Source organism: Drosophila rhopaloa, unplaced genomic scaffold, assembly GCF_018152115.1.
Source record: "Drosophila rhopaloa isolate 14029-0021.01 unplaced genomic scaffold, ASM1815211v1 contig_163, whole genome shotgun sequence".
Lineage (NCBI taxonomy): Eukaryota > Metazoa > Arthropoda > Insecta > Diptera > Drosophilidae > Drosophila > Drosophila rhopaloa.
In genome coordinates this window covers 829,326-850,763 of record NW_025335043.1, presented here as the reverse complement: position 1 = coordinate 850,763, position 21,438 = coordinate 829,326, and the positions used below count along the sequence as shown (strand labels likewise).

Genomic DNA, 21,438 nt, shown 5'->3' with positions numbered 1-21,438 from the left:
AACCATTGCACAAACATTTTTAAATGAACTTGAAATTAAGTTAAAAATGTTAATTGAAGATAAAACTAAAAACCAGGTAACTGTTAGTTAAAAACGGGGTTAAGAATCAAATAGTATCGCTTTATTGATAAATTTCAATACGAATTCAAAGTGAATTTCAATCGTATAATGCACAAATCTTATTGTAGGACAATTAATGCTATTACTCGTACAGTTTACGCTTCCGCTTCGGGTTCCGCTTCCTGTGGCTTAATCCATATTCGTGTAAACTCGCTTAACTTTAGGGTACATGCAAAACAATCACAAATTGTCTTCAACTTGGGTAAAGCGGGTGAATCTCAGTGTATTTGTGGTTGTGTGTGTGTGCGTTGAGCAAAACGTAGACGGCCAAAAACACTCACAAATTTAAGATTTAGTTATAGTTATTCTTACTATTACTTCTATGTATATGCCTGTGTAGAAATGCGACGGTAAGGGTATACGGTACGTAGTACGTCCGTATATTGTGTACTTATATAGTAGTATAGATCGGAGCATAGAGTTAACTATTCTGTTTACTAGATTTCTGGAACTACTTTTAGTTGGTTTGCCGGGGGGCTAACACTTAGTAGAGTTTTGAACAAAGGTCTGTCTCTCCTTCTCCCCAAACAAATGACCCGAAAGCAATCGATTTACCTTTGGACCTTTTGGATCCCGCCCACTCTCCATTACTATCTCTCTCTGTTAGTTTAAGGCACTTACTCAAGAAATCGCGATTCCAGAGTGTCCCTTTGGGGTTAGTAATTCGCTTTAAAGTATTCCCTCGGAGTTTAGACCAAAAAACAATGTGGTAAGCAAAGCTGCGAGTTTGTGTGTGGGTGTCCTTCTGTACGTGTATGTATTTGTGGGTGTGCAGTAGGGTGGACCAGCTAAACTTAGAATAAGTAACGCCATCTACTAATGGTGCACAAGTTCAAAATCATTCAATTTTGCCGCAGAAACTCTAATATTATAAAAATATTTGGCCAAAACAAAGTTTTAAGAGTACAAAAATGTCAACATTTAAACCGTTTTAAAGCTCACTTGAATGGTTTTAATAAATATACGTAGTGTGTAGTTTAAACATCATAAAAAATGTGTAAACAATTTTTTGTACATTATTCTGTCACAAAAAGTCTTTATTATTCAGATTTATATTTGGCTAACGTTGATTAAGCTACTGAAATTTAAACTTAAATTTTAAAAATTACTTCAGTTTTAAGGCATAGCAAAGTGGCTTTAACGTTTAAATAAAAATTACTCATACGACATGTGTACAACACGGCGCATGAGTGATCCACATTGAAACCATCTGCAGGCTTTAAAACTATATATTTTTTTATTTATTCAGAGTGCATGCCTTGCGTTAATAACTGTAAAATAAAACTAAGGTCCACCCTAGTGTGCAACTATCACCTTGAGCACTTAACGTATTTATATATTTATGCTGTATAGCAAGTGTGACAAATATGTCTGTTTCGGATATTTGACGATACGTTTCGCAGTTTTCAAAAGTCTGTACTCGGCTTACATATACGAAGTTAATATATAGTATAGTTCGTTAATAATTATGTGTATATGCATAGACACCAATAGTTGTTAATCGTTAAGAGTAATATTCAAGTTCTGTATGTGGCTTTTCTTTTGCTCGGTTTAGTTAGGAATATGTATACGCGTATTGTTGTTGTAAATATCTAACATAAATTCATACATGAAGCACACTTGGGTTCGGTTTTCATTAACTATTTGCTAATGTGGTTAGTAATTCGTTCAAAGTTTCGCATTTAACAAAATATCCATTATGTTAACAATTTGATTTTTTTGTATTTTTTTATTTTAAGTAGGTTTTTTCTTCTATTTTCAAATATATATTTACTGTATGAAGTTTAAGTTATTTATTTCTTATTATTTTTGTATTACAGTTGCTTCTTCCTCGTTGTTGTTCCCGCTGGTTCTTTATTAAAGAGTTAGAGAATTAGACCTTCGATTGATTATATTGAATTCTTCATTTCTATATCCCTTTCTTGTGGTTTTCATTTGGAAACCATTGTAGCATTTTTTTTGGGGTATTCATTGAATTGGCTTAATTGAAATACTGAATTGCTGAACACACACAGACAAAATAATGTACGTTACGATTCTTAAAAAATAGCATTTTCATCTCAATCTTTAATCCCGTTTTGGTTTTATATCAATTAATTGCGCCACGAAAATTACAACCTCACTTAACACCTAATGCATGTCACAAAATATTCTAGAACTCTATTCCATCAAGATGCGGATCATTCAACCAATCAATCGGTAATTTAATGTATCTTTGTATATAGGCATGCATGTACTTATGTGTTTATAACTCTGTTTCTGTTTCACATCAAGGTGATCAAAACATTTCTGAAGACTTTTTTGTTCACAATTGTTCTTAGTTCTTGTTTGCAAAAAACTTTGGACGTTTAGTATTCTTATTCAAGTTCATATAATTAGACAAACAAAATGCTTAAAGCTGCCCACAAGACTTTGTCTACATCATTTTTAGGTATTATAATTACGATTTCGTTTTGGTTTTTATTAATATTCGTATATATATTAAGCTTGCTGCAGCTGCTTAACATTTAAAAGACACACAGTATGTAGCTGAAACTAACTCTAGAATTACGGATAGTACACTCTCTACCTCTCTACGTGGTTGTCTATGGGTGTAAGTGTTTTTTTTTCATTTTAATTTTTTAGTTTTTTGTAGTAAGGCATATGCACAAGGGAAGGACTCGATCATCGTCGCTTATCGTTGGATTTTGGATTTTAAATTAGTTGGTAGAAACGGAAACACATAACTAGAGGGGAAGACAATACTGGGGACAATTGTATGTACAGTACAAGGATTACAATTGGCTTGATATGAGTATTTAAGTTTTACTTTAGTTTAGTGCTTAGTTTGTGAGAAGCTAGAAAACTAAGAGCTGCGATTCTTGGTTATCCCTACTAGCTCGAACTTATTGATACTTTCGCACAGTTAAAGACTACTCATTAAAACTCCTTCAATTAGATTTCATTGCAGTAGTTATTGCTGTTTGGTTGTCGAGGTGTCCTGCTGATTGTGATGCTAAAGAATCGTATAATTAACTTGTTCAGAGTGTCTTGTGTTGGCTGTGTTTTTCCAAATGGTTGAGGCCATTAGTTGATGTTTTACAATTTGTTTAAATTAAGTTTGCTTTATCAAATACCCTGCAACTTCATTTAATTATCACAGTTTTTCATCAGAGATAGTTTAAACGTTTCAATATTTTTTTAATTTCTTATTTATGCAGTTTTTTGTTTAATCAATGTTCTTAGTTGTTCGTTTATATTTTGTGCTGCTACAGTATGCAAAATAAAAAGCAAGCCAGTTGAAATTTGTGCAAAATTGTGTCCTATTAAAGCTTCTTAAATTAAAAAGCAAACGAGAATTGTTTTGCTTTAGCTTAGGATGTGTGGGAGGGAGTGAATTACTTATTATGCATTTCCACACGCCTATGCCTGATATGCTGCCCGCTTTTCTCTCTTGATTATCTTAGAATATACTCTACGTGTCTAGATTTTTGTTTGTTTTTAATTTCTTGTTTTTGGTGAGCAAGTCGTCTTGTGTAAAACAAACATCGATTTCACTTTTAAAGTATTTTCTGTTTTATTTTTAATCATATTTTAAATGTAATTATTTGGAAGCAAAAGATGGCATCTTTGTTAAACTTTTCTCAATATTTTTAGCGTTTTGTTCGTGGTTTTCTGCACGTTTAAAACACTAACATTATTCAGCGACAACTTCAACATAGCAAATAAAACATTACACAAAAAATATAAATGTAAATTAAAAATGTCTTCTTGGAAAGTCTTCTTTTGAATTTCTCGTTTCTTTTGGTTCTGGTAATCGTATATACTCATAGGTAGTGGTGTATAGATCGGGGGTGTAAATCATTCATGTGGTGACAAATGCCCGGCTGCTGACCTTGCGTTATGTTTCAATTACTTTGTTTTGTTTCCATATTTTTTTGTGTTTTCTTTCAGTGTTTGTACTTTCGACAAAGAACATTTTTTGGTTAAACAATTTGTATACAAACAAGGTAATAATGGCAAAAGACATAAGTTATAATATACCTATTCCGCTATATTACTTTTGTGCTTGCAGCATGTGGGTATGTGGTGTTGAACGTGTTGGTATTTTGGCATTGCTTTTGCTTTCAAAATACATACATACAATAAATACAAGTCTCCAATTTAACAATACAAGTGTAAGTGTGGGGTTGTCCAAATATTACGTTATCACTAATTGGAGGGGATTCCTTACAAAAGGAGGACGACAACATGCGAAAATGGGATGACGAAATTCCAGGACAGCTCCCAGATGTGTGTGTATATATATATTATATGAATAGATAGATATTTCTCATCTGATCGAACTAAAACAAATAAAATACGAATATAAACTAAGCATTCTAAGACGTTGCCTGAATTTTGGTACTTTAAGTAATGCTCATAGGTTGCCTAACACATTGAGAGTATTGAAAGTAAAAGCGTACTAAGACGACAGACTAATACAAATTACAAACAAAATACAGTTCGCTTAATTAGGAAACATGAAAGAAGAGTAATAATTATAATAATTGGCAATATGAGCGAGGAGCAGAAGGAATCAACAACATTCTTTTCACTTTGAACATTTTTTTTGTCGTTTTTTGTTAATTTTCATTTTGGTTTTGGGCGGGTTTCGGCCTTTTGCTAATACACAAATCGTTTGTTGTACTATGCAGCCTGTTTTATATGTACGTATAGTAGTAGTATGTGGTATATATTTATATAAATATGTATGCATGATTATGTATAAGAATGACCAAAGAGCAAATCAAAGGCATTTTTACAATTTGTCGTCGACACATTATATGCTGTACAATTGCGGTTGGATGATGTGTGGTGTGGTGAGAGTTCATTTATGTGGTCGTAGTTGCAATTTCTACATTGTTCGTCTTGGCGCCGGCGGCCAATTTCTGCTGCTCCGCTGTGATGTTGGCTTGGTGGCCATCCACGTTGCTGCTGCTGTTATCATTGGCATGATTGCTGGAAAGTAAGGCAATGGTTTTAATTTAAAGACTTATTTCAAAATTAAAAAAAAAATCAAAAAAACAATGAAGTCTTCCGAATTATTCTTTAACAGTATCAAAATTACCAACTGCCGAAATTATAATTTTATGTTATTAACAGAATATTTCCTGTAATAAATTTTGATTTTTTGACACCCATTAATTATTCAAACCAAATCTCGCGGAGACTCCCTGGAGTCTTCTGTGGTAAAGTTACCATCCTTCCCCCACATCTTAGGCTAAGCTCATCGTTAAGTGTAAAACTAACTCAAAAGGAATTAACTTACAATTCATTAACTTTGCTGGTTGGCCCATTCGATATGGGCGTACTTTGCTCAGTCTCCGTAGGACGATCTGCCCCCAAAGGCTTGGTCCACATGCCCTCATCGTCCTCGTAATCTTCTTCTCCATCCAGAAGCACAGACTGTAGTCGGGTAACGATCGACGCTGTCTCCACGACACTCGACTCCGCCAGCTTATCGCTGATGGCCTTCTCCACATTTGCATTATTGTCGTACTCAGCCTGCTGATCGTCGCTGCGCGCTATATTATTCTGGGTGGTCTTGGCCACAAGGGGCTCAACAAATTCAGCGGTTTTGCGCTCATCTGGCGCCACTTCGGTGGCAAATGACGGGGCGGGGGGAGAGTCCTCCTCCTCCTCGTTGCCTGGCGGCGCACTTGTCGGCATACCCAGATCACTGCCAAAGGTGCTGAAGTGGGCATCGAAGTCGGCAAAATTGTCGGCATTGAAATCCGTGCCCCAGTTGGCGGTGCCCGTGTTTACCTGTGCAGACACACTGGGAATGTCGGAGAACTGGACGTCCATATCCCAGGGGTCCGCCAAGTTATTCAACGTGATTGAGTTTTTTGTGAACATTCCGTGACCATGGCCATCGCCACCTCCCGAATGATCGCCATGCTCATCATCATCATCGTCCTCATCGTCAATGTTTCGACCAAACTGAAACAGATTCTGATCGTTGTCCATGGTAAACACAATGTCTTGCAACGTGTTGTCCAGATCACTGTATCCCATGTTGCTATACGACAAGGTTCCGATGTCCCAAGCATTTGTCTCACCCAAATAATCCTTTGAGCCCACACTGTACTCGTTCTCCTCGTGCGGATTGCAGTCAGCCAGCAGTTTCGTCTGCTGTTTGATAGCTAGCGTGAATTCACCGGTTTCCGCATCGATCAGCGATTGCCAGAGCTTAAGCTCGTCTTCGCTACTTAAGCTGGTGGTGATCAGGTCAGCGATATGTTCAGATTCTGATATACAATTCGTAATGTGACGTAGAATTTTGATAAGATGGCCCATGTAGCCCAGTCGGCGACCCTTCTCAGCAGATCTATAAGTAAAACATATGCTTACTGGCTGATTGATTCCCACATAACTTATCAACTTACTGCGCCTGCGCATTGTGCTGCCAAAAATCGACCAGTTTGGACACCAAGTGACAGTTTACAATCAACTGAAAATTAAAGAAATTTATAAGTTATTCTTCACATGATCCCACTACTTCTTACATGGGTTTGCATTTCGGAGGGTGGAGCACTGGGCACGGTCTTGGTCTTGTCGAGATCATTGAGTGTTGGCTCCGCTTCCTGCTGAGCGGTTGGAGATTCACTATCCACCTCACTATTTTCCAAATGATTTTCCTCGGCTTTTAGATCTTCTCCTTCAGAAGGAGTGGTTTCTGCTGCGACTTCTCCCTGTGAAATCTGCTCCTCCTGATTTTTTTCGGCGGTTGCCTGCTGCTCATTATGCGCCTGGGCAGCTGCTTCCTGCGCAGCTGCAACTTCGATTTCAATGTCGCCACCTTCATCTTCGTTACCACCCTCCGCCCGCTTTGCATCATTTAGAGCGTTCTTCATCTCCACCTCAGACTCCTCGGTGCCCACTTTCAGGAAGGCATTGATGAGGCAGTCGGCGGTGAAAAAGTCCGTGACCTCTGTGGACGCTGTGTTGTTGTTAGACAGCTCGTTGTAGAAGACCACGTGAAGGGCCTTTTCCATTTCAGTGTGCAGGAAGTTATTCCAGCAGTACTGCTTGAAAAATTCGAGCAGCAGGCTGAAATACTCAGTCGCACAGATCCTTGAGGGGGAATATAGCGATTGTGATCAGTCAGTTAAAACTCTCACATCAATTTGTAACTTACGCCTGTTGAATGGTCTCGTGTTTTGTCTCCAGTAGGGCGGTAAATACGCGGCACACTTGCAAGCGGGTCTTGCCAAAGGGGGGCGTCAACACGGCTGCCGTAGTTTCCAGTGTAGGTTTCTACAAAACAAGCGATAAACAACTGGTTTTTCACGACTAAAAAATGACTAACCGCAGGCGGGTTCTTTAATACATGGACAAATTCACGGAGGCGTGGCGCCATCACAGTGATCACAGTCTCCTGCACTTCCTGGTGGAATTCGCGCTCGCGCTTTTGCAGCAACCGCTGGCGATCCGAGTTGGGCTCATCTCTGCCAGAAAAGAATGCAATCCCATGTAGACGAGGTGATACAAATACACCCTGCGCAACTTACGTGAAGGTAATTGGCTTGATTAGCGTAAGTACAACCGATATTCCTGATAAGATGGCGCTCTCCTGAGCGTTTGGTTCCAGAATCACATTTAACAAGGCTTCAATCGTGTCCGCAGATTCAATCGTCTTCAGAATGGGGTTGGAGCCATCGAAGGCCGGCTCAAACGAATCATTCTCCTGCTCGGTCTGGCGCATCAGGCGCCCTTGGTTAATAAGATCACAGAAAAAGTCGGCAACATTTGCATGTTTGTCGGTTTCTTGAGGATTACGCAATATTGCAATCAGTCTATCAACAATTTTATCTTCAGTTAGCCACTGTAAAAATACAAAAATCTCGTTAGATAATACTTTCATAAAGGTGTCTTGAAAGAACTCACTTCGAAAAGGTTCCTCTTGAGTTGACCACCCTCGATGTCCTTCATCATCTGCATTATTAGATCAGGTATGACCGGAGTGTCAAAGTGTTTACAAATGAAATCCAAAAAGGTCTTCTGCGATTTAATATACTCCAGGAGTTGTAGGCACATGTGTTGATACAAAAACCAATCTTGTTCAGGCTTTTTGGTAAAGAGCATGCTAAAGGTTTTACTAAAAAACGACGATAGCAATGGATTTAACGGTGGTTCCTTTTCCAGATATGAATACAGCAACTGTAGCGTCTCTGCGTCGGTCAGTAGCTTTTCATCCAGGGACGGCAGGCCGCTAAAAAGATAGTTTACAGAATATAGAATTCTGGAAAGGATTCTCGGTGCCCATCTTACAGTGTCAGTATCTCACAGGACATGTTGGCATAGCGAAATCGCTGCGACATGGGCACATCTTCAGAGGGCTCGGTCGTGATCAGCTCCACCAGGCGCCGAATGACCTCGGGACGTGTAAAGTAGTTGACCAGGTTCTTTTTTTGCGTCTTGCACTCCTGCAGTATGTCCTCCTCGTCCAAGAATTCCTCCAGCGTGGAGTTCTACGGCGTACAGGACAAGAGTGGGGAGTGAGATTTAGACCGATGGTCGGGGTGGAATAACCTACCTCCTTCTCCAGTAGCGCCTCTATATTCGCGGAGGGCGCATAACCCTTGTCCCAAAACATTTTTCGCACGTACGTCTTGACGGTGACACTTTCAGGCTGGGGGAATCAAAAAATTTCTTCGCTGGACTTGCGGATCGCTGCTGACTGGGCATTCACAGCTCTGCGGAAAAGGAGTAGAGATTTTGAAAGGCGGAATCGCTCAATTAAAACACTACCGAGTCTCGACTCGCACAAAGTAATGCGTAAATTTTTGTAATTATGCCAAGCAGGTCCCACAAATACACTACGAATGCGGGCCGAAAAATGACAGTTAACCAGTCGTTCGACCATGCATTGGGTGGGGAGTGAAGGGGGCCTCACTTACGAGTAGATTGGACTTTGTTTTTCTCACTGTTTGATGCACTTTTAATTGTTTTTCAACCGAAAAAACCACGCTGTAATTTTCTTCACTGCTTCGTAGAGGTGGACAATATTCGATTAGAGCGTATAGTAACCCAGTGCGATAGCTACGGCCGATAGACCTTGTCCTTAAAGAATCGTTTATCTAATGGTTCCCTTACCATGCTCACACTACTAATAACTAAAATATTTTGAATCGTGTTGGCGGTCATCTCTTTTTGTTACTTATAAATTGTTGCGGAAATACAATGAATAAAATTATTGTATGCAAAATTTCAGATGGCGGAACTCCAGAATATCTGGAAGACCCATTGGAATTCCTCTACGGGAAGAGAAGATGCAACCAATTATTTAATGATTTCTCCACATTACCTCATACTATCACCACTGAGACTGTACTATAATATCACCAAAGCTGTTAAGTAAAATTAAAATTTTCAGACAACATCCGGTAAGGAAATCAAAACCAAAAGCAGCCCAATGTGGACACAATTATCGCGTTATGCAATCAATAGCTACCTCGATAGGAAACTCGAGGAAGTGTGAAGAGTTCTTGACAAGCCAACAGGCAACAATGGTAATGCGGATTGAGTGAGAACAGTCCGATAAATTTTGCATTGATAACACGGTATCTATTCAATGTTATCGTTTTGGCGGTCATCTCTTTTTGTTATTTCTAAGTTGTTGCGGAAATACGATGGATGAAATTGTTTTGTGTGAAATTGCGGATGAAGTAGGTCCAGAATGTCCGGAAGATCCATCGGAATTCCGCTACGGCAAGAGGCGATGGATGTTCAAAGATTTTCTCGCTGAGCATGCGGAAGATATTTTGATTTGTATAGAAACATGTTCGTAGATTGAATGGAACAGGATTTGTTTAATTTTATTTGATGCCAATGGTTTATTTCTTATAGGCCAGAATGCTCGGACGAGAAAGCTTAAATTCAGGGCAATCCGGCAGAACACAGACACTTGGACCTTGGTGGTCTGCCACGACCAGACGCACGTTCGAGCCCGCGTCATCGAAATGCAAGTGGCATCCAAATTGCTACCCCTGATATTCAGGGACTTCAGGACCAGCCTGGAGTTCGAGGTGACCAAGCAGGAGCAGGAGCACCAGCGGCCTGTTAAGACCTATGTGACCACCAAACTTTACGATGCGCTCTACGAAAGGCATCGCCAAACGGAGGATCTGGATAACGAACTGCAGCACAATCTTCCCGAAAGGTTTCAGTCGCGGCTGCGCAAATACCAAGAGCGCACGGTGTCTTGGATGTTGGGACGCGAACAGCAGCTCACGGAACTGCCAGCCAAATATACAGCGCTACATGCCATTGATGGCAGGAGTCGCGTTTTTAAGCACAATTATTGCCTGCAGTTTTTCACCTTCGAGGAGGAGCTTCCCAAGATGTCCTTGCCACCCGGCGGCATTCTGGCGGACGAGATGGGTCTGGGAAAGACCGTAGAGTTCCTGGCCATGCTGCTAATGAATCCCAGGCCGCAGGATACCTTCAGGAATGAATACTGGCATCAACGGCTGGATGAGATTGTCGATAACGTCCCGCTGAAGCGTATACGCAAAGAAGAGAAGGTTTTCTGCATCTGCACTCAAAAACGCGGATCACGGGTGCAGTGCTGCAAGTGCCGCCGCTGGCAGCACGATAGGTGTATGTCCATGATTCCCAAACATGCGGTAGATGATTCACCCCATCTGTGTCCCACCTGTTGGTCCGAGCTGATCAAATCCAGCGAGAGGCTGGTGGAGACAGGCGCCACCATCATAGTTTCGCCCAACGCTATCAAATTGCAGTGGTACCAGGAGATGCAGAAGCACATAAGGCCTGGGCTAAAAGTGCTCTGTTATCTCGGTCTGCACTCGTCATCCTGGGTAAATCCCCTTGAGCTGGCCAAGTACGATGTGGTGCTTACAGACTATGTGATACTGCGTAACGAAATATACCACACGACGGACTACAAGTCCGACCGCCAGATGCGCCACCAGCAGTTATACATGCGACCCGAATCCCCACTCCTAATGGTGAACTGGTGGCGCGTTTGCCTGGATGAGGCACAGGTAACGTGAAGGCACTTTTCACACATCCAACGATAACATAAAATTTTGTATTTTTTTTACTTAGATGGTTGAGAGCAACACTTCAGCGGCTGCGGAGATGGTAAGGATGTTACCGGCAATCAATCGCTGGGCTGTCACTGGCACAATTGACGACCTGCCCCCTCTGCTGGAGTTCGTGGGCCGGACGGAAGCTTGTAGGCCACCGGATGCATGGCAAACTGTGGAAAAGGCCTTTCAGCTAAACTACAAAGCCGAACCGCTGTTAGAACTGCTAGAGCACAGTTTGTGGCGTACCTGCAAGTCCAAGGTGGAGCACGAACTGGGGATTCCGCCCCAAACTGAGGTGGTGCATCGCCTTGAGCTAAGCAACGTGGAGTCGCTGTACTATCGGGAGGAGCATCTGAAGTGTCACGAACAGTTTCTGGCTGCTGTGGCCAAGCACACGCGCCACAACGCAGACAACACCTCTTGCCTAGCGTCCATCTCGCCGCAGCTACTGCGTATCATCCTGAAGCCTTTTCTTCGCATACGCCAAACCTGCTCCATTCCCGTGGTACTTAATAGCAATGTGTCCAGCACCGACTACCTAAATCCGCAGGATCTGCTGATGCGTCTTAAGTCCAACAATGAGAGTGAATGCAAGACAGAGCTACGAAGTTGGGCATCCTCTTACAACGGCCTGGCGGCTATTTACTTTATAAAGGAGGATTTTCCACAGGCCATCAAGTATTACAAGCTTCTATTGAAGCTGGCTGCAGACTATAACGAGGCAAATATATAGTAGGTTTTTTTTTAAATCTTATTTCAATGAACTAATATTTTCCACTTTAATTTTTCAGTGTAGATAGTGTGCTTCAGATTCACGCTATTTATAACCTTTTCCAGGCGAGTGAGTTAGCAGCCACTCCAGACAAGTTATCCGATTTGGAGCTCCAGAACTACCAAGCACAAATGAAGCGACTGGAGTGGAAGTATCTGGAGGACAATACTTCCGTACTTCAAGCCGCTCTCAGTTGTTACGAGGAGAAACTCCATGAACTTTCGGTGCTGGAGAGTCAGTTCGCGGGCAGCACTGTGGATTTGCTAGCCACGGTGGTGAACCACAAAATTTCTCTGCACGATGCTATATGGAATAAGGTCCGGGATGATTTTTTCCGCCAAAACATTACTGTGGAAAAGCTCGATAATATCAACTCTATGTCCGGAATTCTTTACTTTGTGCATTTATGGCATAAAAAGCTTCAAAAGTTAAAAGGGAATTTACTTACAGAGTTTGAATACCTCAAGGGAGTGATGCACGATGCTTGTGAGGCTATCAAAACAGGAGTAGTCCTATCGCAGGAAATATACAGCTTTATAGGAAGCGTTACCGATTGTCATTTGGCGGATATTTTGGTGAGTTTAGGAGGCGATTTATAAAAAAAAGTTGATTTAATAAAATCAGCTATATCAATTTTATAACAGGATGAAAATAAGGATAAGCCGGAAAAGCCAAAAAAGCGTCGTCATTGTCGCTTGTGCAAAACTCGAGATTCCTTGAATCAGTTTGAGTGTCTTCTGTTTGCTAAAAAGCTGGACGAAGATGCAGCGGTTACTGAGGGTCTAGAAAACCCCAGCATGGAGATAAGTCTCATTAAAGGTAACTTAATAAAAGTTATATTATTTATGGCTTTCAACATGTTTTTATTCCCGCCCAGCTATCTTTTCCTTTCTGCGTTCCAAGCCGGTATTCAGTGAATGGCAAAAAGAGTGTGAAAGCAAACTGGATCTGCTGACCTGCCTACAAGATCTTGTTAAATATCAAATAAAATATTGGATTGAGGTGGAGTACATGGTCAAGGCTTTTGACGAACTGCAGATGTGCAAAATGCGGATTCTCCTTACAGACGATCCCGAGGAGCAATCTAACTACCGCATACTGGCGTGTCAAATGGACGAGCAGTTACAGCTCAACCAGTATAATTTGCAAGAGTCACAGCTAAATTTCACTCGTCTATGCGGTCGTTTGAAGTACCTTAAGCATCTAAAAGAGGATGTCACTGACAAGCCCTGTCCCATCTGCCAGACGCAGGATGATGTGAGGGTTAGTGTCGGCGCTTTAAAAAAAAATTTCCTTGATATTAAACCCTTTTTTGTTTAAGTATGTGATGATGGTCTGTGGGCATTTTGTGTGCCAGCACTGCCTGGATAGTATGAGGAAAAAGTTTGCCCGCGATGGAGTCACCAAGTGTCCACTTTGTCGGCAGGAATCACCACAGTATGGTTTGCCTTTTGTTCTTCGAAGTATATATTTTATATAAGCCTTCTTTTAAGGTTGTACTATTCCGTACGTCCCGGAGCCCGCAAATCCATAATTGGGGACTTCTCCACAAAAATTGCAAATATTGTGGAACTAGTGCTGAAGATCAAGGCTGAGAATGAGGAGGAAAAGATCATAATCTTCTCGCAATGGCAGGCGATACTCATTCAAATTGCTAGAGCCCTCAACCTTAACGGAATTCAATTTCGCAATAAGTGCAGCAACACGGATTTCGAAGATTTTAAGGTATGATTATGGTTTTAAATTGTTACTAACAGATGTTAATCTTAAAACACCCTTTAGAATCCCATTAGAAATATAACCTGCCTACTGATGCCCCTTTCTAAAGGCTCAAAGGGCTTAAACCTGATCGAAGCCTCCCATGTTTTTCTGGTGGAACCGATCCTTAATCCGGGTGACGAACGCCAGGCCATAGGTCGTATACATAGATTTGGACAAATGAAGTAAGTTTGCTATTAACGTGATGTTTTGTGGTAGATTTCATTAGATGTTTTTAGACCAACGAAGGTGCATCGTTTTATTGTTAACGGAACAATTGAGGAGAATATTCTCTCGCTAATAACTTCAGCCGATGACACAAAGACTCTGTCAACTCATTGGGATCTAGAAAACATGACACTCGATAGTCTTAAGAAGCTATTCATACTTAAAGGGAAGGAGTAGAACTTAAATCCAGCTCGGTTAATTTAATGTTACTTTTTGTATGTACCTTTGCAAAAGGTTAATTCCAATGACACTCTTTTATCTTTAGTGTCAAGTTAGGCATATTAAGTATATTTTTTTCCTAACATATATATAAGATAAATAAAAGTTTACAACTATCAAAGTAAAGACTGCCAAAATAAAACACTAACTGCCGCAGCTTTAATCGGCTCAGAAATAAAATGTAATATCAGAATAATGTATATTCTGTCTATCATTAAACAAGCCCTTGAATCTCTACAGTTTGCTTTTAAAGTTATGTATTTTCATAAAGACTCCCAACCTCTCGATAAACATAATCCTGATTAATTGAACTTAAATCAAATCCACATATTTTGGGTTCTCCTGATTAATGTACAGTATTATTTGTACTACCATTAGGGACATTAGATTTAATTCCATGTAAACGTATTTTATGCTTAAGCCTATGTTATATCGATCTTATACACACTCTTCTTATAAGGATTATAAGGTATTGCTTTTCATAAAAAATCCACTGTTCTTATTCACCTTAGACAACGTTAAACGCTGGTCAGATCTCAGACATGGTCGATTTTCAATGCGTCCAAACTGGTGCCATCGGCATGAGCCTTCTGTGCATAGTAGCCATCGTAAGAGCTCTGCGCCTTGTCAATCTCCTGTTGATGCTGCAGCCGCTGCAGTTGCTCGTAAGCCGCCTCCTTGATCTTACGCCGTTCCTCGTCCGCCCGTCTCTTCACCTCGTTCTCCTCAAACTGCTGTGCCTGGAGTTCCGCGGATGCAGCTGCTCGCTCCGCCGCCGCCTCCTGGTATTCATCGTACGAGTGCAGATTGCGATCGCTGCTCTCCAGCTTGTGCAGAGAGGAAAGCTGCTCCTTGGCCGCCTCGGCAATCTCGTGACGCTTTGCATCCGCCTGGCGTTTGGCCTCCCGCTTGCTGCGCTCCTGTTCCTCCAGCTCCTCACGAGCGGCATAGAACTTGGGCGAGATCACGGGCGGACGGTTCTCGTGGGTGCGTTGGTGGCGCTTCAGTGCCGTCTCTTGACGAAAATGAGTTCCGCAGGTTTTGCACTCAAAGGGTTTCTCCCCAGTATGAATCCACTCATGATGCCTCAGCGTCTGGGCCTTCGCGAATCTCTTGGGGCAGAAGCGGCAGGCGAAGTCTTTCACCTTTTCGTGGATAATCTTGTAGTGGCGTTTCATGTTTCCTATATTGTTAAATCCCTGTCCACAACCAGGGCAGATGTGCTTGCCCTCCTTTTTGGTGAAGTTTACCTGGGGTGACCAAGAGGGCACTGAAACTGAGGGTATGGGATTCACAGCGGTCCCAGCCAACTGGGCCAGGTCCACCCGTTGTACACGACGTGGATCTTTGGGAATGGTAGCCACGGACTCGGCGCACACTTTGAGCAATTCGTCGGCGGCGTTTTGGGACATAATCGGTTCAATGGACACGCCCTCAACAGGCGGCGCTGGAGGATTATCCACCTGGTCGCCAGATGTCTCACCCATCTCCACCTGCCGCTGGCGATATGTTTCGATTGCCCGCAGCACCCGCTTTTCGTGTGTTTTTAGGTGTTTGGTAAGACTCTTGGGATACAGGAACTTCTTGCCACAAACCTTAGAAAATGGAGAGTTAAAAAAGAGTTAAGGTCCTGGAAGACATCTTCTTACCTTGCATTCGCAGCGCTTCTCCCCCGTGTGCGTCATTTCGTGAATCTTGCAGGCATGAGATTTTCCGAAGGTCTTCCCGCAGTACTGGCACGCATAGTTCTTGATCTTTTCGTGCACGATCTTAATGTGGTTGGCCAGACTCTGCTTGTTGTGCGAGGCATGCTCGCAAATGTGGCACTTGAACTTCTTCTCCTGCGTGTGCGTCAGAATATGCGTGTTCCACTCCTGCCTGGTGGTTTTTCCCACTCCACAGTAAGGACATACATAGTTCTTGATGCCGGCGTGTCTCATCAGATGATCCTTTAAAGCACTGTTGATCACGAAACGCTTGCCACAGATGTTGCAGGGGAAAGGCAGCTCCTTGCCGTCGTGTTTGTACATATGCTTCTTGAGCGCCATGGGACAGCGGAAGACCTTCTCGCACTCTGAGCAGGGGTAATCCCTCGGCGGCGCTGCAGCCTTGGTGATGCCGTGCATCTTCTTCATGTGGAAGGTGAGCAAGCGTATGCGCGGAAAAGACTTGCCGCAGCCATTGACACTACAAGAGTGCACCTCGGACAGCTCCGTGTGGGCGTGGTCAATGTGGAGCCTCAATCCGCCAGCGGTGGTGAAACCTAAAACAAGGAATGAGTAAAAAACATAATATTTAAATAGTAAAATCACTACTACCTTTCCTGCAGGTCTCCACTTTGCACTGAAATGGCAGGAGATCGTTATGGTGCTTCATGTGCTCCTCGTAGCGGATGGCTTTCTTGAATTTCTGGTGGCAGATGTGGCAGTCGATGATGCGGTGCAGGTGGCGTTCGCCAGGCGGAATCCTCCTTCGCCTGGTCTTCGACTTTTCTCCTCCCTCATCATCCTCAGAACGTGATAAGAACTCCTGCTCCTCTTCCTTGATAAGGGATCGCTTGGGGTTGGGCTTAACCCGGGTATTTTCCCTCAAGCGCTGTGCCAAAGGCACATCATCATCGCCATCGCTGCTGTTGGGCTCAAAGTCCACGTCTTGCTCGAAATCGTCGTCGCTCTCCTCCGAGGAATCTGCCGCGAAAATGGTCATCAAGTCGGCGGCATCCATTTCATCCTGCTTCACCTCCTTTTCCACCTGCTCGGCCTCCTTGTCTACGTGCTCCAACATCTTGAAGACATCTTCCTCGTTCTCGATTAGCTCCATTTTGTGATCCAGCAGCGGATCGAAGTTAATGCGATCCTCCTCCTCCTGGCCCACCAAATCAGCCTCGTTCCCGGCCACGTTCAGCACATCAAAGGTCTTGATTTGTGAATTTGCAGGCGAGCAGAAGACATTCCTGGCCACCATGTCCTGGAACTTCTGCACGGAGTCGACGCAGAGCTTCTGAAACTCGTGCATGTCGTCCAGTCGGGTGAAGCACGACGAGCACAAGCTCTTGGGGAATCCATCCGACTGCTCAACAGATAACGAGGTGCAAACACATAACTTCTTGGCCAGTCCGGGGATCAGAAACAGGTCGAAGGACCCCGGTCTGCCACCGTCCTCCGGTAGGCGATTCAGGCAGATGCGGCAAACTGCGTGCACCGAGTACTGGGCGGCGTCCTCCTCCATGACGTCCTTTCCAGGTGGAGCCAAATGGTGCGGCTAATGGCCAAAACCACGGAACATTAGGCCGAGAAAAACTTTACGCGTCAGACTAACCAAAACAAATACCATAAAATACACGCCAGTGATGCCAATCGTGGTCAGCCGAAAGTAGCCATAAAATAGCTGGGCTTTTGATTTAGCACAAACCAAAAATAATCTGACAACTAACAACTAATAATAATAGAATAACAGAATAAATTTTGTATTTGTAATTTTTGCAAAGAATAAGATATTAAGAAAACTCAAAATATTAATTCTTGTTTTGCCAAAAAAAAGCCAGGCTGCTTGAACTGCCGCTCGCCATAACATTCTTTAAAACATTGCCCGTTTACCAACACTAAACACACTTTGAATGCTTATTACTGTTTATTATATTTAAATCATTAAAGTCATTTATAAATGAATACAATTAGTAAAGTACAAACTTAAGCATCTGAGAGGGGGGAGATTTAAATACAAAAAGTAAAAACACGCTTGCAAAAAAGACGAAAACTAGTTGGTAAACCTTAGAGACCTATAACTCATATGTCCTTCATAGAAACACATAATGAAAGGGGCCGTAAACGGATGCGGATACGGGTTGGGTATCAGCTATTTCCGGGAGCTGCAGGGTCAGCTCAAACATGATCCAGCTTCAGTGCGTCCACCGAAGTGCCTTCGGCCTCCGCCTTTTGGGCGTAAAAGCCGTCGTAAGTGTTCGTCTGCTTCTGGAGCTTGTTGAGCTGCTCGAAGGCCGCCTCCTGGATCTTTCGGAGTTCCGCCTCCGCCTTGCGCTTGGTCTCGTTCTCCTCGATCTGGTAGGCCAACAGCTCAGCAGTGGCCGCCGCCCGTTCCGCGGCCGGATCCTGGTACTGCTCGAAGTTCTTCGGCTGCTGGCGCTTAACCGTGGTACTGCTCTCCGCCTTCGGTCCCGTCGGCTCCTTTGGCTTGCCCGGAGGACGTGGCGGCTTGTCGTGCACCTTCATGTGCGTCTTGAGAACCTGCTCCTGGCGGAAGTGCTTGCCGCACACCTTGCACTCGTACGGCTTCTCTCCAGTGTGAATGTACTCATGGTGCCGCAGGTATTGCTTCTTGGCGAATCTCTTCGGGCAGAAGCGGCAACAGAAGTCCTTAACCTTTTGGTGAACCACCTTATAGTGCAGTTTCATGTTGCTAACATGGTTGAAACCCTTGCCGCAATCCGGACAGATGTGCTGGCCCTCCTTCTTGGTGAAATTCACCTGCGGCGACCACGAGGGCAGGTTCACCGAGGGAATCGGATTGGCCACCGTTCCCGCTAGCTGGGCAATGTCCACCCGTTCGACGCGACCTCGCAGATGCGGACTGGGCTTGGCAATTGTCGAAGAACCACTGGCACCGTCGCCCATCAAGGGATTGGCCCCCTGCGTCTTGGGAAGATCCCTCTTCTCGTGCGTCTTCAAATGCTTGGTAAGGCCCTTCTCAAAGAGGAACACCTTTCCACAGATCTTGCACTCACAACACTTCTCCCCGGTGTGACTCCTTTCGTGGATCTTGCAGGCGTGCGACTTCCCAAAAGTCTTTCCACAGTACTGGCAGGCGAAGTCCTTGCGCTTTTCGTGGACCACCTTCACGTGGTTGGCCAGCGCCTGTTTGTTGTGGGAGGCGTGGTCGCACTGCCGGCACTCGTACTTCTTTTCCTTGGTGTGGGTCAGGATGTGCTTGTTCCACTCCTGGCGTGTAGTCTTCCCCACTCCGCAGTAGGGACACACATGATTCTTTATGCCTGCATGCCGAAGCAGATGATCGCGCAGCACACTGTTGATCGGGAAGCGCTTGCCGCAGATCTCGCAGGCGAAGGGCAGCTCCTCGCCGGTGTGCTTGTACATATGCTTCTTGAGGGCGGTGGGGCAGCGGAAGACCTTCTCGCATTCGGTGCAGGGGAAGTCCCTCTGCGGTGTGTCCACCTTGTGCACCCGTTTCATGTGGAAGCTGAGCAGAACGGGTCGGGCAAAGGACTTGTTGCAGCCTTCATATGTGCACGGATGCATGGCCGACGTCTCCGTGTGGGCGTGTTCCACGTGGACGCGCAACCCGTTGGCTGTGGTGAAGCCTGAAATGAAGGATCAGGATAAGAATCTCATCCTCTGGGAGCGGTGAAAACTTAGATTACCTTTTCTGCAACTCTCGACGGTGCACTGGAACGGTAGCAGGTCGTTGTGGTGCTTCATGTGCTCCTCGTAGCGTATTGCCTTTTTGAACTTCTGGTGGCAGATGTGGCAGTCGATCAGCCGGTGACGATCCCGCTCCGTTGCGGGAATCCTCTTACGCTTGGGCTTATCTTTGGGATTGCCATCCGAATCCTCCGAAGAGCTAGAATCCTCGGAGTCCATCTCCTCCTCCTCCCGCTTGGCGACCGCCTTTAGCTTGGCCTTGGCCTTGGAACCGCGGCCAGAACCGCGCCGACTACGCTGGGCCAACGGAACGTCGTCATCGCTGCTGTTGAGCTGAAAGTCCGCGTCCAGGTCGTTGTCGTTGCCGCTCTCAAAGGAGTCGTCCTGCGATTCGTCGCCAAAGGGCTGCTCCAGCTCCATCTCCACCTCCTCCACCTCCTTTTCGACGGATTCCAGCATCTTAAAGACATCTTCCTCGTTCTCGATGATTTCGATCTTGGAGTTGAGCAGCGGATCAAAGTGGACGTTGTCCTCCTCCTCGCCGGGCAGGTCCGCGACGGCAGAACTTGGGTCCAGAACATCGAAGCTGGTTTGGCAGGCGAAGGCGTTGCTGGCCACCATGTCCTGGAACTTCTGCACTGAGTCTACGCACTGCTTCTGGAAGTCGTGCAGGTCGTTCAGCTTGGAAAAGCACAAGGTGCATAGGTTCTTAGGAAAGCCGTCTGCCTGTTCCACGGATAACGAGGTGCACACGCACAGCTTTTTGGCCAGACCGGGCACTCGGAACAGATCGTAGGCCACCGCATTGTCCAGTGTGGATAGGCAGGTGCGGCACACCGTGTGGATGGAGTACTGGCTCCCCTCGTTCATTTTCGAAACTCAATTCGACGTTGGGCGATTCTAAAATCCCGAAAATTGCAGAAATCGAAATGTTCTCCGTCTAGAAAAAAATCCAATACAACACACATTTGTGTGTACTCGCGTGTGCATGTGTGTGTGTCCGTGTGTCCGCTCGTCAGCAATTCGGTTATCGATTACCCGCAAGCGACGAGTACTCTCGCTGGCAAACTGCGCAGCTCTAGCACTCGACCACCCACACCTAGGCGTTTTGTTTTGTTTTTCTCATGCACACATGTGCGCGGCGGAGAGGGTACGATGGGCGTATTAGACGCAGAGAGTGTGTGTATGCATAATTAAGCCACCCAGCGAACCGAAGGTACTCACAGTGGTGGTCAGGAAAATAACGACGAAATACTAATAATACCATTAGTACTTAAGTGTACATATATGTATATCGAATGTTTCAAACAAAGGAAATTTGAAATAAAAATATTGGGGGGTTAATGAAAACATAGCGGTTTGAAATCACTTATTAAAGTGTCTAAAAGTATGCAACATTATATATTGATCCCATTGATCGATTAGAAATTACGACTTTTTTATTTCCACTGCATACTTTCAGACTCATTTATAAGTGATTTGTATGTAACTGTATTCTGGCTATAATTATTTGATTTGTCTCATAATGATAAGGTTTAACAAGAAAGAAAGCTAACTTCGGGCGGAGCCGAAGTTGATATACCCTTGCAGAATATTCTGTAAATTATATTCTCCAAAACCGGATCGGTTATTCATATGATGCATTCTTAATACTCATAAAAAATCCCAACTTCCTAACTTTAAAAACACCAAAGTTATGTCATTTCCAATCGTTCAGTTATATGGGAGCTATAGGATATAGTCGGCCGATCCTTATGAAATTTGGCAGGTCGCATTGATTGGCCAAAAATAAAACCCATAGAAAATCCCAACTTCCTAACTTTAAAAACATCAAAGTTATGGCATTTCCGATCGTTCAGTTATA

The 21,438-nt window shown here is 43.9% G+C and overlaps 4 protein-coding genes across 6 annotated transcripts; 1 reads left to right on the top strand and 3 right to left on the bottom strand.

Moving 5' to 3' along the window:
• Positions 1 to 99: 99 nt before the first annotated feature.
• LOC108043169 (serine/threonine-protein phosphatase 6 regulatory subunit 3) lies at positions 100 to 9,152 on the bottom strand. Its single transcript, XM_017121737.2, has 11 exons — positions 9,045 to 9,152; positions 8,681 to 8,840; positions 8,416 to 8,615; positions 8,032 to 8,356; positions 7,656 to 7,969; positions 7,454 to 7,592; positions 7,283 to 7,401; positions 6,651 to 7,218; positions 6,531 to 6,595; positions 5,411 to 6,472; positions 100 to 5,100 (listed from the first exon to the last, which is right to left on the bottom strand). Exons 2-11 carry the CDS (start codon positions 8,738 to 8,740, stop codon positions 4,974 to 4,976), a joined length of 2,979 nt encoding a protein of 992 aa, XP_016977226.1. The 5' UTR covers positions 8,741 to 8,840; positions 9,045 to 9,152; the 3' UTR covers positions 100 to 4,973.
• Positions 9,153 to 9,735: 583 nt separating this feature from the next.
• On the top strand, positions 9,736 to 14,305 carry LOC108043170 (E3 ubiquitin-protein ligase SHPRH). 3 transcript variants are annotated; one of them, XM_017121739.2, is made up of 10 exons: positions 9,736 to 9,915; positions 9,994 to 11,153; positions 11,218 to 11,933; positions 11,993 to 12,548; positions 12,618 to 12,792; positions 12,851 to 13,236; positions 13,295 to 13,410; positions 13,467 to 13,698; positions 13,756 to 13,916; positions 13,971 to 14,305. In XM_017121739.2, the coding sequence occupies exons 1-10, from the start codon at positions 9,777 to 9,779 to the stop codon at positions 14,134 to 14,136; spliced, it is 3,807 nt and encodes a 1,268-aa protein (XP_016977228.1). In that variant the 5' UTR covers positions 9,736 to 9,776; the 3' UTR covers positions 14,137 to 14,305. The 3 variants fall into 3 exon arrangements, 2 of the variants coding, with proteins under 2 accessions (XP_016977228.1, XP_016977227.1); XM_017121738.2 differs by having other exon boundaries at positions 9,736 to 9,927; XR_001769242.2 differs by lacking the exons at positions 13,467 to 13,698; positions 13,756 to 13,916; positions 13,971 to 14,305 and having other exon boundaries at positions 9,736 to 9,927; positions 12,851 to 12,975; positions 13,040 to 13,236; positions 13,295 to 13,398.
• Positions 14,306 to 14,415: 110 nt separating this feature from the next.
• LOC108043171 (zinc finger protein 85) lies at positions 14,416 to 17,640 on the bottom strand. The gene is made up of 3 exons (XM_017121740.2): positions 16,497 to 17,640; positions 15,828 to 16,441; positions 14,416 to 15,773 (listed from the first exon to the last, which is right to left on the bottom strand). Exons 1-3 carry the CDS (start codon positions 17,404 to 17,406, stop codon positions 14,715 to 14,717), a joined length of 2,583 nt encoding a protein of 860 aa, XP_016977229.1. The 5' UTR covers positions 17,407 to 17,640; the 3' UTR covers positions 14,416 to 14,714.
• A 155-nt stretch (positions 17,641 to 17,795) lies between these two features.
• LOC108043164 (zinc finger protein 135) lies at positions 17,796 to 20,571 on the bottom strand. Its single transcript, XM_017121730.2, has 2 exons — positions 19,574 to 20,571; positions 17,796 to 19,513 (listed from the first exon to the last, which is right to left on the bottom strand). The coding sequence occupies exons 1-2, from the start codon at positions 20,442 to 20,444 to the stop codon at positions 18,060 to 18,062; spliced, it is 2,325 nt and encodes a 774-aa protein (XP_016977219.1). The 5' UTR covers positions 20,445 to 20,571; the 3' UTR covers positions 17,796 to 18,059.
• Between the last annotated feature and the right edge of the window lie 867 nt (positions 20,572 to 21,438).

Excerpts from the sequence above, each read along its gene's own strand:
- LOC108043171 (XM_017121740.2), bottom strand. The coding sequence starts at position 17,406 with ATGGAGGAGGACGCCGCCCAGTACTCGGTGCACGCAGTTTGCCGCATC. Across the intron at positions 16,442-16,496 it reads AGTGGAGACCTGCAGGAAAG|GTTTCACCACCGCTGGCGGA; the intron begins GTAGTAGTGATT and ends TCCTTGTTTTAG. Across the intron at positions 15,774-15,827 it reads AGAAGCGCTGCGAATGCAAG|GTTTGTGGCAAGAAGTTCCT; the intron begins GTAAGAAGATGT and ends CCATTTTCTAAG.
- LOC108043170 (XM_017121738.2), top strand. The coding sequence starts at position 9,777 with ATGGATGAAATTGTTTTGTGTGAAATTGCGGATGAAGTAGGTCCAGAA. Across the intron at positions 12,549-12,617 it reads GTCATTTGGCGGATATTTTG|GATGAAAATAAGGATAAGCC; the intron begins GTGAGTTTAGGA and ends ATTTTATAACAG. Across the intron at positions 13,411-13,466 it reads TGTCGGCAGGAATCACCACA|GTTGTACTATTCCGTACGTC; the intron begins GTATGGTTTGCC and ends CCTTCTTTTAAG.
- LOC108043169 (XM_017121737.2), bottom strand. The coding sequence starts at position 8,740 with ATGTTTTGGGACAAGGGTTATGCGCCCTCCGCGAATATAGAGGCGCTA. Across the intron at positions 6,473-6,530 it reads CAGCACAATGCGCAGGCGCA|ATCTGCTGAGAAGGGTCGCC; the intron begins GTAAGTTGATAA and ends TTTTACTTATAG. Across the intron at positions 5,101-5,410 it reads ACCAGCAAAGTTAATGAATT|CAATCATGCCAATGATAACA; the intron begins GTAAGTTAATTC and ends CTTACTTTCCAG.
- LOC108043164 (XM_017121730.2), bottom strand. The coding sequence starts at position 20,444 with ATGAACGAGGGGAGCCAGTACTCCATCCACACGGTGTGCCGCACCTGC. Across the intron at positions 19,514-19,573 it reads CGTCGAGAGTTGCAGAAAAG|GCTTCACCACAGCCAACGGG; the intron begins GTAATCTAAGTT and ends CCTTCATTTCAG.